The sequence below is a fragment of the Morone saxatilis genome, unplaced genomic scaffold (assembly GCF_004916995.1).
Source record: "Morone saxatilis isolate NCDOM2014 unplaced genomic scaffold, NCSU_SB_2.0 Contig5, whole genome shotgun sequence".
Classification (NCBI taxonomy): Eukaryota; Metazoa; Chordata; class Actinopteri; family Moronidae; genus Morone; species Morone saxatilis.
Window position 1 is genome coordinate 14,460,224 of NW_023340095.1, and position 12,808 is coordinate 14,473,031.

General features: G+C 40.8%; 1 protein-coding gene across 1 annotated transcript in view; it reads right to left on the reverse strand.

Moving 5' to 3' along the window:
- Positions 1-1,195: 1,195 nt before the first annotated feature.
- LOC118339587 (disintegrin and metalloproteinase domain-containing protein 23) overlaps positions 1,196-12,808 on the reverse strand; it is a 25,378-nt gene continuing 13,765 nt past the window's right edge. Inside the window, exons 15-26 of the mRNA XM_035677301.1 lie at positions 11,245-11,344; positions 11,070-11,141; positions 10,900-10,986; positions 10,725-10,805; positions 10,548-10,598; positions 10,387-10,450; positions 10,144-10,249; positions 9,381-9,500; positions 9,022-9,190; positions 7,041-7,152; positions 5,586-5,676; positions 1,196-3,722 (exon numbers count right to left, since the gene is read on the reverse strand). Coding sequence (XP_035533194.1) covers positions 3,677-3,722; positions 5,586-5,676; positions 7,041-7,152; positions 9,022-9,190; positions 9,381-9,500; positions 10,144-10,249; positions 10,387-10,450; positions 10,548-10,598; positions 10,725-10,805; positions 10,900-10,986; positions 11,070-11,141; positions 11,245-11,344 — 1,099 coding nt within the window. The 3' untranslated portion in view covers positions 1,196-3,676. The remainder of the gene's footprint in view (positions 3,723-5,585; positions 5,677-7,040; positions 7,153-9,021; positions 9,191-9,380; positions 9,501-10,143; positions 10,250-10,386; positions 10,451-10,547; positions 10,599-10,724; positions 10,806-10,899; positions 10,987-11,069; positions 11,142-11,244; positions 11,345-12,808) is intronic.

Sequence of the window (12,808 nt, forward strand, 5' to 3'; positions counted from 1 at the left end):
TTTGCACTATATTCCCCAATTCTGTTGTGTGTAACTTGAATTTCTCCTACGGGGGATTAATAAAGGTAAATCTTCTCTTAAAAAGATCAGGTTAATTAGAGCTAAACTTTAGTTTTAATCAAGTTGAAACTCATTAAATACTACATGAATACATTAATTTAGCCTTTGTTTAGCTTTTTGCACTGTCGTCACGTTCACATGAATGCACACTTCTGACCTCTGTGACCCTCAGCAGAAACATTCAGACACATTATTCTTATATACCTGTGTTGTAGATTCTCCAGATGTGTTTTTACTCCACAGCAACTTATTCAGACTGTTATTATAAATTATAGGGAGGGGAAATCTTGACACCTGGTGGACAGATGACTCCTTTGCAGCTTGTGTAATCAACTGTTCTGTGTGTGAGTGTCCTGTAAGACAATGTACCAGTGGTGAGGTTCCCTGAAGGCATCGCCTAGAACCTGCATTACGTAACACACACAAATGCAAACAAACACAGGATTGAACCAGCATATGGTTTTTGCTCCTCTCTGCTGTAGTTTAGCATTAATCTTTTAGCATGCTGTTCACGAGGAAGCAGAGTCCAAATTCAAGATCAATGTGCGAGGTTTAAAGATGATTAAAGGGATAAGACAGAAAGAATATACATTAATTTATGTTACACAAAATTAGTAGAGAAAAATGTGTTTAAGTGTAGTTATAGTAGTTATACTTTAAACCTGAGCCTCATAGTAAAACAATTTGAATCTTAACCAGGGTTTGGACCAGTTTTACCATAAATGCATCACCATTTTCTGCTCACTGGTTCCCCTTTTCATGCAGCTGGTGCCCTTTTTTTATTATTTTCACCACTTCCCCTCAGACAGCCACTGTCTGCCCCTGCATCTATTGCATTAAAAATTAGCTCATGAATTATTCTGTGCTTCATATCATAACTTATCTATTTGTGAAACTTTATTAGTTTATAATATCCGGAAAAGATTAAAGGCTTGGAAATATTGACACTGAATAAGACGATGAACAATGTTTAGTGCAGCATTATGTCAGATATATATTGTTGTGTTGTCTACACTAATTCATGTTAAAAGTTAAGATATAACTTTACGCTTGTCTTCGCAAAGAAAATTAAATTAAAAAGTACATTTTCAGTCAGTTCAGAGGCAGAGAAAAACACAGAAACGCTCTGATAAAATTTGTCAGTAGTTTATTCATCGGTCCAACTGTACATGATGCAGTGAGAGAGGGACACCAGACGATGAGTAACATGGAGGATTACAACGATGCCAGTGCTATGGCAGCACCTGGAACACACCAACTATCAGCTGGACTGGAAATAATAGCCCTGCACAAGGAAACTGTTCAGGCCTCAATATGCACAGGCACCATATTAGTGTGTTTGTGTACGTGTTTGTGTATGTGTATGTGTGTGATTAAAAATATCAGATATTAAAGATATCAGATATCAGATGAAAAACACACAAAAATGATTTTTAGTTACACAAATGTAAAAGGGTGCTCTCTTGCTTTTCATTGGAAATATTAGATCAGTTCTTTTTTTTGTTTGTCCATTCATAGATTGAGTACGTTGAAGCGAAGTGAAACGAGATGTGGGAGTGGCCAAATACAAAAGATTAGCTGATTTAGCAGAACTTTTTGTAATTCCATGTCTACACTGATGACATTATTACCCATACTTTTGTGCAATATCTCTCTTTGCATAGTAAATAAAAGTTAAATGTTTTTGTTGTTGACATGCACCTATCTTTTGTAGCATATTTTTCTTGCGGATTTTGGGGACTCCCATATAGAATTATAAGCCCACTATAGTGATTGCATGCAGCGTTTCCAGTAGAGCTGAGCTTGATTTCTACTAAGAGTTTATGAGAGCAAAAGGTTAAGCCAGTATAGTGGGTGTTGATGAGGACTGTTACGTGGGACCTGGCTGGACAGGTGAGCGCCTGCATGGACAGACTTCATGCCCTCAGCAGTAGGAGAGGCACCACTGGCTGCAGACAGAGGGGAAAGTGCTCTGTGTGCAACAACATCCATATGTTCAGGTGATTGGTTCTTTGGCTTTTGAGTCACTGTTGAAGATACTCCGGGGGGAGGGGTGCGGGGTGGGGTTTCTTGTGATCTTGGTAATCTGACATGGTATCAGTCTGAATCCCTCTAGAACTGACATGCTTCTCCTCGACACCACAGCTGCTCTGTCTGCTGTCGTCCAATCTGGGGACTGCCCATTGTTCCGACGAGTCATTATTCCGAAATCCTAATAGTTTGAAAAATGTCCCATTGGACCGAATGCACATTTGTGTTACAGCCTGTTATCCCGAAAGCAAAAGCCCACTGCTCCCAAGGCCTGTTTCTTTTCTGAAAATACACTATCTCCCTGGAACACGCAGAAAAGGACAAAGTCAGGTGACCTTTGTCGTGATGGTAACAATAATGTGACGGTCACAGTTAGGTTGAGGCACCAAAACTACTTGGTTAGGGTTAGGAAAAGATCATGGTTTGGGTTCAAATAAGCATATTTGTTACTTACTAGCAGCTTCAAGGAACATTCTTTTTGTGTTGATTTTGGCGACCCCTGTGGACAAGAGCGGAAGTGTTTCCACTGTTTTTAAGTAAGAATAACTATATAGAGAAAGAGGCATTAGTATTTACTGAGACTGTATCCTAACCAGTTAAAAACTCTGTGGAGTATGTTTAAAGTTAGGCTACGTACAGAAGTAGAAGAAGATACCCTTCAGAGCAACAGGTTGTTGTTTTCGGAACAACGGGCTGTTGGACAAATGGGCTTTCAGTCTAATGGGACCATCTTGGACTATTGGGGTTTCTGAATGATGGGCCGTTGCAACATTTTCATGGCACCGTGAATCTAACCTTTGACCTCCACCCGGAAAATCACAGGAGGCTGTGCAGCGTGCGATTACAATTTTGGCCCAAATCATAATTGCAGTATTTTTTTCAATAACATTGCCAAAAACACCCGCTATACAACATGCTAAGATAAAAAACAAAAGCAATTTATGTCCTTGTAAAATATGCTGTTAATACCAAACCTGAACTCCTTATTTATGTACAATTTTGTGTGTGTGCATTCACTATGTGAAATACACTGCCCTTATGGGTCCTCACATGCAGCCTCCTTAATTGTCTATAGCACCTAAACGTGAACTATAGGAGCTTTAACCGGCTTTCCACTGTGTTTGGTTTTTAACCAGGCTATCTCCTGCATTAGATAATTCAGTTTTTTTTCTCTTTGTATGTTTTTTGCGGTATATTCATAGCTTTCGTAGCCATGCAGAGCCCTGCAGAGAGGACTCTTCATGCCAGGGGGCCAGCAAGCAGCACGTTTTGTGCGGATAGTCATGCCAGGTGAGAGAGTGGTGTGGATTCCGCCTGAACGCCTGTGCACTGGCACTAAAGGATGGCAGAGGAGCTCTGTCACTCTAGAGATCAGGGTGGGGGGGGTGTGCGTTTGTTATATGGGTGAGGTGGAGTTGAAAAGGCTGCATTTCTAACTACGATGGAATTTATTAAAATGTCCACTATGTCTTTTTCAAGTAAATCTAATGCCAAAGATCAGCAGCAATAAGTGCAGTCCAGCTGTCAGGTAGCCAACTAAGGAAGCCTTGGAGGAGTCCGTCTGTGATTGCCATCTCTCCTTGGGTTAAATGGCTGAGGCGTTGGGGTCATATCGCCGTTTCTTCACATTTCTTACGAGGAGACAAGAAACACGAGTCAGGTTGTGCTATAATCATATCTGTAACACAGCTAGTACAACCTGGACTAGCAACCCCACTCATCTCTTCAGTTTACAATAAACAATTGTTGTTATATTCAAGAGTGCAAAATAAAAGTGTATTTTGTGGACCTATAGATAAAAAGGCTGAAGACATTAAAGTGAGGGAAGGCTGGTCCATGTTGGAGGCAGTCAGAGGTATTTATATTCACAAACCTTTACGTCCCCATTTATGATGATTGACAGTATACTAAACTGAAGACCAGCATCAAGAGAACAAAAGTGGACTAAATGAAAACTTTTACCCAGTTTACTGAGCAGAAAAACAATAAAGTTCTTTCAAATAAACTAATAATTAGTGAATTTTGAAGGTCTATGACTATAAATATTCTCTGTTGCCTTCTTCTTCTTGTGCGTGCAACATCTGTTCACAAGGTGAAGTGTAGGAGACATGTCTCATTACCAGTTTTGATGGGAAAGACATTAGTTCCACTCAAAACATAACCATCTGGGAGGAAAGAGCTAACATAAAATATATTCTATAGAGGAGGGAAAAGAGGAGACAACCACATAAACAACAACCACAGCAGCAGCAGCAGCAACAATAACTACTACCACAACAGTGGGACAACAACGAATACGACAACAGGAGTGATGCATAACCTCCCCGTACTGTGGCTTGTTGTGGGGCTTCTATCACTCTGTCATGCACCTTTTCCAATAGTAGGCCAGTTGAAGGTGGCACTATTGCTGTGCGTGGTTCATGCAGTGCAATGCGCCGTGTCTGTACCAGGTCTGTGAAGCAGGCAGCAATGGCAGCTGGTGTGGGCGGGTCCAAGAGTCCTGCTCTGCTCTAGGGCGGAGCCTGGCCATCAAGGTGGGTGTGGCCAGCCATGGCACAAAGGCTGCGGCCAACAAAAAGGTCCTGGCTTCTTTCTCTCTCTCTCTCTGTCGCTCTCACTACTCCACTTAAAGTCTCACCCTCAAACAGTAATGGATTGAGAAAAAGATCATGGAAGTGATGAGAGCACGACAACCCTGGACCAAAATCACTCTAGGTTTGGCTCAGCCTTTGTGCAATGAACTGACCTCCTCCAAATCAACAAGTCAACATGCAGAAATGTTTTGTTCCTTATTCTGTTTTCTTTGTTTCTTTTTTTGGTTTGGTGACAACCATGATGCTTTGCTATCTGGCATGCTTTGGTGGCTGCAGGATTGTATTTCTCAGTTACTCCTTAGGCCTATTTAGATTAAGATGTGTAACACCCCTGTTGCTCAAGACAGCAGGATAATCAGCGGTAGATTGGAACTTTTAAACATAATCTTTTGTACAATAAAGTACATTTCCTAGCTACACAGATATGTTAGAGGTCTATCTTTGGATTTCAGAGGGGAAATTAGATTTAACCTCATTAATACAAGTATATGCAAGCTTTTTGTTTAACCATTTAGCTGTTAAAAGTATTCTTTCCCCTCTGCTATCAAGTCCTTCGCTGAACATGCATGTCAAGCATTGAGCTCTGACCGTCCAATCAGTTTGAGGTTCTGCTACAGATCCACAGACGACCCCCACATGGAGCCCAGAGTCTCTCCAAATCGCCCTTTACACATATATATCCTTGGACATCATCCATGTGTTCCATAAAACAACCAGGACTGCACACTGGATGAAGTTCAGATACATGTTAAACATGTGCGTCTCAGTGTAAAACGATTTATGATTGTGCATTGCCCACCCCGGGGTCATATATTCTGTAGCAGGAGCTCAAACCCTGGTGTCTAGAAGCAGCAGGGATGCTAGAGTTACAGCAGGAGAGGCATGCGGCGTGTTGCTTACTTAAAGCCCCATCCAGTCCCCCCCAGCACTATGGCAGCCACAAGGATGGCTCCGGCGATGGAGCCTATTATTAGATTGGTGGCACTAGGACCTGTAAAGGGTTATGGGGAAAAAGACATGAGTTTCTATACTCACTTACTGTATATATAACATGTAACTATACAATGACGATTTCACATGGAACAGAAAACATAACCATAAGTATACTATTACAGTAAAATGACTGAATCTGAGAATGTATTTTGCATGCTTTTCAGCCCCCTTTAGTGTGTAGCATGAAGATAATGAAGTAGAGGCCCTGGGAATATTTTAATTTATCTGGTGTCAGTTGAGGTAGTGATTATCAGTGGTCTGTCTGTTAAGGTTGTGCAGAAGACTAGACCCTGGGTATCCATCACTATACAGGTTTATTTAAACAGAGATTGCAAGGTAGTAAGTGTATATGTGGCCTGCAGTATGAGCAGTAGAAAATGTTTTTAGGGGTCCCAGTCACCACACAGCCTACCACTGACTGACAAGCCAGGTCATTAACTGGACACTTCTCAAGACTGTTTTCCATCTAAATGCCCCACATGCCCCAGAAAGGAGAGGATCACAGGAGCAACCACATAACGACTAAGAATAAGAGAAAGAAAAGGGACAAGAAGAGGAAGAGGGAGGATGAAGAAAGAGGCTCGTAGTAATGGGGAACAACAGGAAGTGGCAGGAGAGGAGAAGGAGGAGGAATCCATCAATCAATCACACAACACTGAAAACATCCAATCACATGACAATTATATGGTCATCACCAACACACAAGAAAACACAAAGCCACCGGGACGCACACACGGGCTCAGGCCGGCTCACGAGACCGCCCGCACACTGAGGCACCACTATGAGAGGAAGAGCTGTGAAAGGGTTAAAGATGCTTACTCTATTCCCCACCCTGTGCCTCCAAAAATCACCCCCAGGGCCAGAATGGTCCCTGCTACTGCCCCTATCAGCCTGTTAGTGGCCACGCTCACTGTGCAGAGGGAAAAGGAGCATTATTACCACCCTGTCAAAAACAAACAGCAGGCTTCTGCTTCAGAGTCATGGATGAAGTGACACGGTTCCCTCTGTGATGCTTCTCGCCCCCTTTAAACCACCACCCCACCCCCCCACCCCCTGTGGTCAAAGTATCAGGTGTACAGCAGAACTGTGTGTTCATTTCATCTTCTGAATCAAACTAAACAAATGTAACACTGCTTTTATATTCTCCTTCTGTCGCCAATTTACTTAGAAAGTCTTTACGACCCCAGTACACCTGTGAAACTCACAACTAAGAATCTGTGCTGACTCAGATCTAACAGTGTGACTGAGAATGACATTGCAATTGCAGAACAACATATGCAGTATATAAGTCAGTGTGGCTAAATAAACACGTGTGTTATTCATTCTATCAGATGGCAGAGGTTGAATAAGGTGGAAACCGACCCTTGGGTCCTTCGTCCTGAGTGGCCTCAGGCTCTTTAGGCGGGTCAGGCATGCTACAGTCTGTCCCCGCCCAGGTGGTGTCACAGGTGCATGTGGCTTCATTGTTGCACACCTGTACAGATCAGACAGAAATAGATGAGGTGACGAGAGGAACGTAAGAGCTGTAAATAAAGGTGCTGACACATTGGGGTACTTTTTGGGAACTATCTCCGTTGGCAACATTCCCAGCTGTCTTCACATTGGGCATTTATAGAAGGTTACTGTTGGTCCAGTTAAGTCAATGCAGGCTCCCACATAGACACTACAGTGTAAATATGAACACACGCTTGTGGAAACGGATTAGATTCATTATATCACAGGCATTGTTTAGCCAGGTCAGCTTTGTAAAGATGGATATAGTTCTGTAAACATTTATACCTGCAGCAATGCAACAGTCATTTTATAAGATTTTCATATATCATTGTTAAAGGCCTGTGATACAATATCCAAAACTAAAAATGTCTAGTTATTATACACCAAATAAAAAATATATATTTTAACATTTCATCAACTAAAATGTGTGTCACAGAAAGAAAAGTTATGGAGGAAAATGGGGAATTTCATAGAACGTGGACCGATTTGTTCACTTATAACCAGCTCCAGACAGTTTTTCTTTTGATTGTAAAGGTTGCTGACCCCTGCGATAGTGGGAAAAGCACAGGTATTACTAATAACATTAGCTTGGCTATATTCAATTCAAGTGTCCCAGTAAGTGTGACAACGAGCCACCATGCACAGGGCCCTGAAACTGAAGCAGTGCAATAAATTTCCACCAATATTAATTATTTACACCTGTGTTTCTCCTACTGTGACATATCAAAATGTCCTCTGTGAAAACAGCTATGGGAGATATAGCAGCACTACTTACAGTAACCGAACATTTTGACTTCTTAAACAGCTCTGTGTCATTAAACCTAACAACAGTTAACTCCAGAACTATACAACAGCCTGTCCATATGTAACATGCAGCTCCTGTAAATTCACACAGATGTTTTCATTTATGTTGCCAGATTAGAGCTCTTCTAAAGACACTGCATGCTACTTAATTGACATTTCCGTCACTCTCCTGTTACTTCACTGCACCTGTTAGGATGGGACAACTTACACCTTTATACCTTTGATCATAGAGTTTGGTGTTGTTCTATAAAATCCAAGCCGATCCACCTGAGCAGAAGTCTAATTAACCAGAGTGATTGAAAACACCTGAGTGTGCACAGCCTTTAAGAAATAGACTTACAGAACCCTTTACATTTTGTTTTTAAGTAGTGTGTAGCCTCGTTTTTATTGAATATTGCCTCAAGTTTATTATATTTTTATTCTTGGTATTCTACCCTGTTTTATTACATTTGAATATTTGTGTTTCTCACCTTTTAATTTGTTTATTTGTCTGAATCGTGTTTTTAATTTAAAATTTCACATAAAACTGAGTTGCATTTAATATATGAAAGGAGCTATACAAATTAGGTTTAACATTAATATTATTATAATTGATAGCTGCATTAAGGGTGCTGGCTCACTGGACACAACAACAAAACCATCATTAATGCCATTAGTTACAGTGTAAATATCAGTGAAGAATATCTACATAGACAAACTGCAAATTAAGTTATTAGCAAATCAGGCAGAACTGATTGAGCCCAGCCATCTATACACATGGTGGACCAATAAATGAAGTACGGGGGGAGAGTTTAATGGATTATGAAACTGTCAAAATTCACAAACTTGTGAACAACCTTTTAAGCAAGAATTATTCAGTAGCATATTCCCCTAAAAATCAAATTTGAAGCTAATTTTGTTAAGTGGTTTATGCGATATTTCACAAAATATGTCTGAACGAACGACCAGTCTATAATTTGTTGTATATTTGATGTCTGTCCCAGTTCTATTTAGCCTTTCTAAACCACAAAGTGTAAATTATGGGTTGATTTACACCAGGACTCACCCCATGGGTAGAGCACACCTGACCATTAGGTCCAGTAGGGCAAGTGCTCATGTTGAGTGACTGGATGGGCAGACACTTGCGTTCAAGGCACATCATTGACGGCCCACAGGGAGTCCCATCCTCCACGTAGCCTAAATCGGTCTCATCATCCAAAAGGACATGGCCACCACTGTGAGGAAAGGATGGAGGGAACGAAAGGGGGCGGGGGGAGATAAGGACAGAGGAGAGGTGGGGAGAGGAGGAGGGAATAAAAACTCATACACGGAAGATTAAACCAAATGTAAAAAGAATGGGACTACTGATTCTGTTCATTTCCAGGACATGAACAGATCTCATTATATAACACACACGTTGTTTACCTGCACTCTATCAGCCTGCCTTGATGGTTGAAGGAGGCTGGAGTAATTTCTCCTTTTACTATCCCGATGCGTGGGTTGCGGCCAATGTTGGTACACAAAAGGTAACCACAGAACACATCACTGAAAAAGACAACAGAGAGAAATCTATACAGATGCCAGTATCTTCCACATAATACACACTTTGATTTGTCACGTCTTCCACATCTATCATCATATCATCTATAAATAAACGGACTTGACTTGACAGATCCTTCATAGTAAGCCATTAAAGGGCCAGTGCATAGGATTTAGTGGCGTGTAGCAGTGTAGTTGCAGATTACACCCCCTTCATCTCACCGTCCAGTTACAAGTGTGCGGGAGAAATGGTCTAGAGCCAGTGTTTGGTTTGCCTAGAAGAGCTGTTTTATGTCTATGAGCTGGGACTGCAAGCTCAGGAAAAGGATGCACTAACATGGAGTCAGCCTCATAACAATAAAACAAACCTGGAGGGGAAAAACTTTTTGAGCTAGGTGGATGACTTTTATAGGAATGAATAGCTGCCATCTTGGTGTCTAGTATCCAGTTCTTAAAATACATGAAAGGCTCTTAAGGATTGTTCCTGTAAATGATCTGCCCTCTATTGGTTGGCTTCAAAACAACTTGATTCTCCTCCATTGTTAGGAATAAAGGATAATCCTCTGTGTACAAATTTAAAGCACTGTCATGCTGACACGTATAGAGGAAATACCATTTTTAATTTAATTTATCTTCCTTTGAAACTCACTGTTTGCTACACTGGATCCATTTGTCTCCGTCCTTTCCACAGTTGCCCTTGTCGGTGCCCTCTGTGTTCAGCTTCTCATAGCAGAACTTCTCAGAGCCTCCTGACTCTGAGGAAAAGAGAATGAGGGGTGAACTGCACAGCGCTGATTACAATAAAAAGTCTCTTTTTACAGTTTGCTGCGTGACGATACTCTGGCACTCCGCTAATAGGAGCTAATGTGAATCAAAGGGATATTAATCTTACTTGAACCCCAGATGTATTTACACTGGTTCTCTCTGGTCTTGCACTCTCCACTGTAGCAGCGGCCCTTCAGACAGAGAGAATCAGATAGTAAGTTAATTCTCAGCCTCTATTCTGATACATTACTGGACCAATATGTTTTCTAACGTCATCAGTCTGCATACCTGGTTTACCTGGCAGAGGTAACCATCTTGTTTATGGAGGTTGGGCGGGCACTGCAAACAGTCACAAACACATAACACTTGTTCTTAACCATGCACATTATCTTCACCATGCAAAGAATGAACAGTTTGAAACCAAAAAAAAAACAAATGCAAAAAAACAGTGCAGCACAAGAACACCTGTCCAGAGTCCCCAGAGCAGGTCTCTGAGATATCGCAGTCGTTCACAGCATAGCGGCAACTGTAACCTCGTGGATAAAACTGGCAAGAAAAGGAGAGAAGATAAATGTCTAAATGAAGGTTTCAGAAGTAATTTCGTGCTGTGAAGACTTTTAAGAAAAGACAAAACTCATACCAGACATGTGTTATTGCAGCATGGACCATCGCTGCAGTGCGCACCGTTGGCAAGGGAACACTTCTTGCAGCATTCCTTGTAGCACTCCTGAAAACAAATAGGAAAAGAGCTACATCCATCTGAACAAAGACATGATAACAAACAGACTTCCTGAAGGAAAGGAAACTCACCGTTCTCGCACCGCAGTCACACTCCTCTCCCACTTCTACAAATCCGTTCCCACATTCTGTTTGCTCGAACAGCTGCCAGATAAAGACAGGAGTGTGTAAATGATAGAGCGGTGTGATGTGTGATTCATGACAGTTGTGACATGTAAAAGAGAGCAGGGCAGAGTGAGCATCTAACCTTAGTTGGCCTGTTGAACAGACAAGAGCCTCCACCTTTAAGAAGAAACTCCTTGTAGTCTGAGATGCTGCATTTGGAGAATCTGCGTGGGTGTTGGACCCTGAAGAGAGAGAATACCAGGTGATAATTAACAAGGCTTGAAGGATGGTTCAAAATGCTGTGTGTGTGTGTTTTAGCCACTATATCCTTACAATTGAGTACTTCTGTGTTATGTTATTACACATTTTTAAAGCTATTAATTACTAATTACTGTCACATGCTGTTTATGAGTGTTATATGTTCAGAGTTTCTTTACACTGATGAGACTACTTTAGACTTTAAGGCCTTTTTCATTCCACATAGAATATAATTTAAAACCTGTTTCGTCCAAAGTATAAAAGTATTATGGAAAACCAGTGGGACGGGCACCCTGTTAGCTCACCTGGTAAGAGCGTGTACCACATAGTTCTTACCACAGAGGACCGGGTTTGAATATGGCCCCCAGGCCCTTTGTATCCCCTCTCCCTCCCAACCTTTCCTGTCAATCTCTACTGTCCGTATCCAAATAAAGAAAAATGCCAAAAGAAAAATTACCTATAACCAAAAAATTATAACAGTTTTTTACTACTTTCCAGCAGTATATGAGAATAATTCAAATAATATAATTACTGTAATTAATGTAACTTCAACCTGGATAAACAGAATAAAATGGAAGGGTGGATTAAACAGGTTTTTGCTAACCCATAATGAGATAGCTTCTATTGCAGTACTGTAGCACAATCCACCATCGAAACAATCCCACTTCAGTTTAATAAGTGTATAAAGTCTCCTGTCAGTCCACAGTCTGACATTTTATAACTAACATTACTGCCTATGACAGGCAAGAGAAAATATTAAAGACCTTTGTAAAATATATTTAAGACATTTCATTTTAATACCTTCTGAAGTAGACTTTTTAAGACCTGCAGATATCCTGTGAGAATACTGTCAGAGTATTATGAGAATAAAGTCAAAGCATGGATCAGTCTACATTAGAATTATGTCAAATTATTATTTTAATTTTTTACACTGCTGCTATCTGTAATGCATCAAGCAGCCAAAATGTTTTTGGTCTCAGTATTGGTTGAATTGCAAAGCACTTCCATGAGAGCAAAACAAACACAATTGGTTTATTTCTGGCATTGTAGATGCAGAATTGTGTCCAGTATTACATTCCCCCAATTCAGCAAAGCCCAATAAATAAATAAAAACAATTGGAGCAGACAAAAAAAAAAGAAAGCAGGAATGAAATGCCTTCATGTACAGGGACGGTGAACGAGTTGCCAGTGCTCTATTGAGTATATAATGTTGCTGTGTCCCTTTTTCACATAACAGTAGTTGATGAAAGCACACTGGGGGTCAATTTATAGCTCGTATTAACATTCAGTCTGTATCAACCAGGTGTGAATGGGCTCACGGATTAGTAAATCTTTGGATATTTGGTCAAAAACTGGACCGACAATAAAATTATCAATAAAGTGAAAGAGAATATTTATCTACCAGTAATTCTTCCACTGTCCCTCTTTTGTGTGTGTGTGTATGTGTG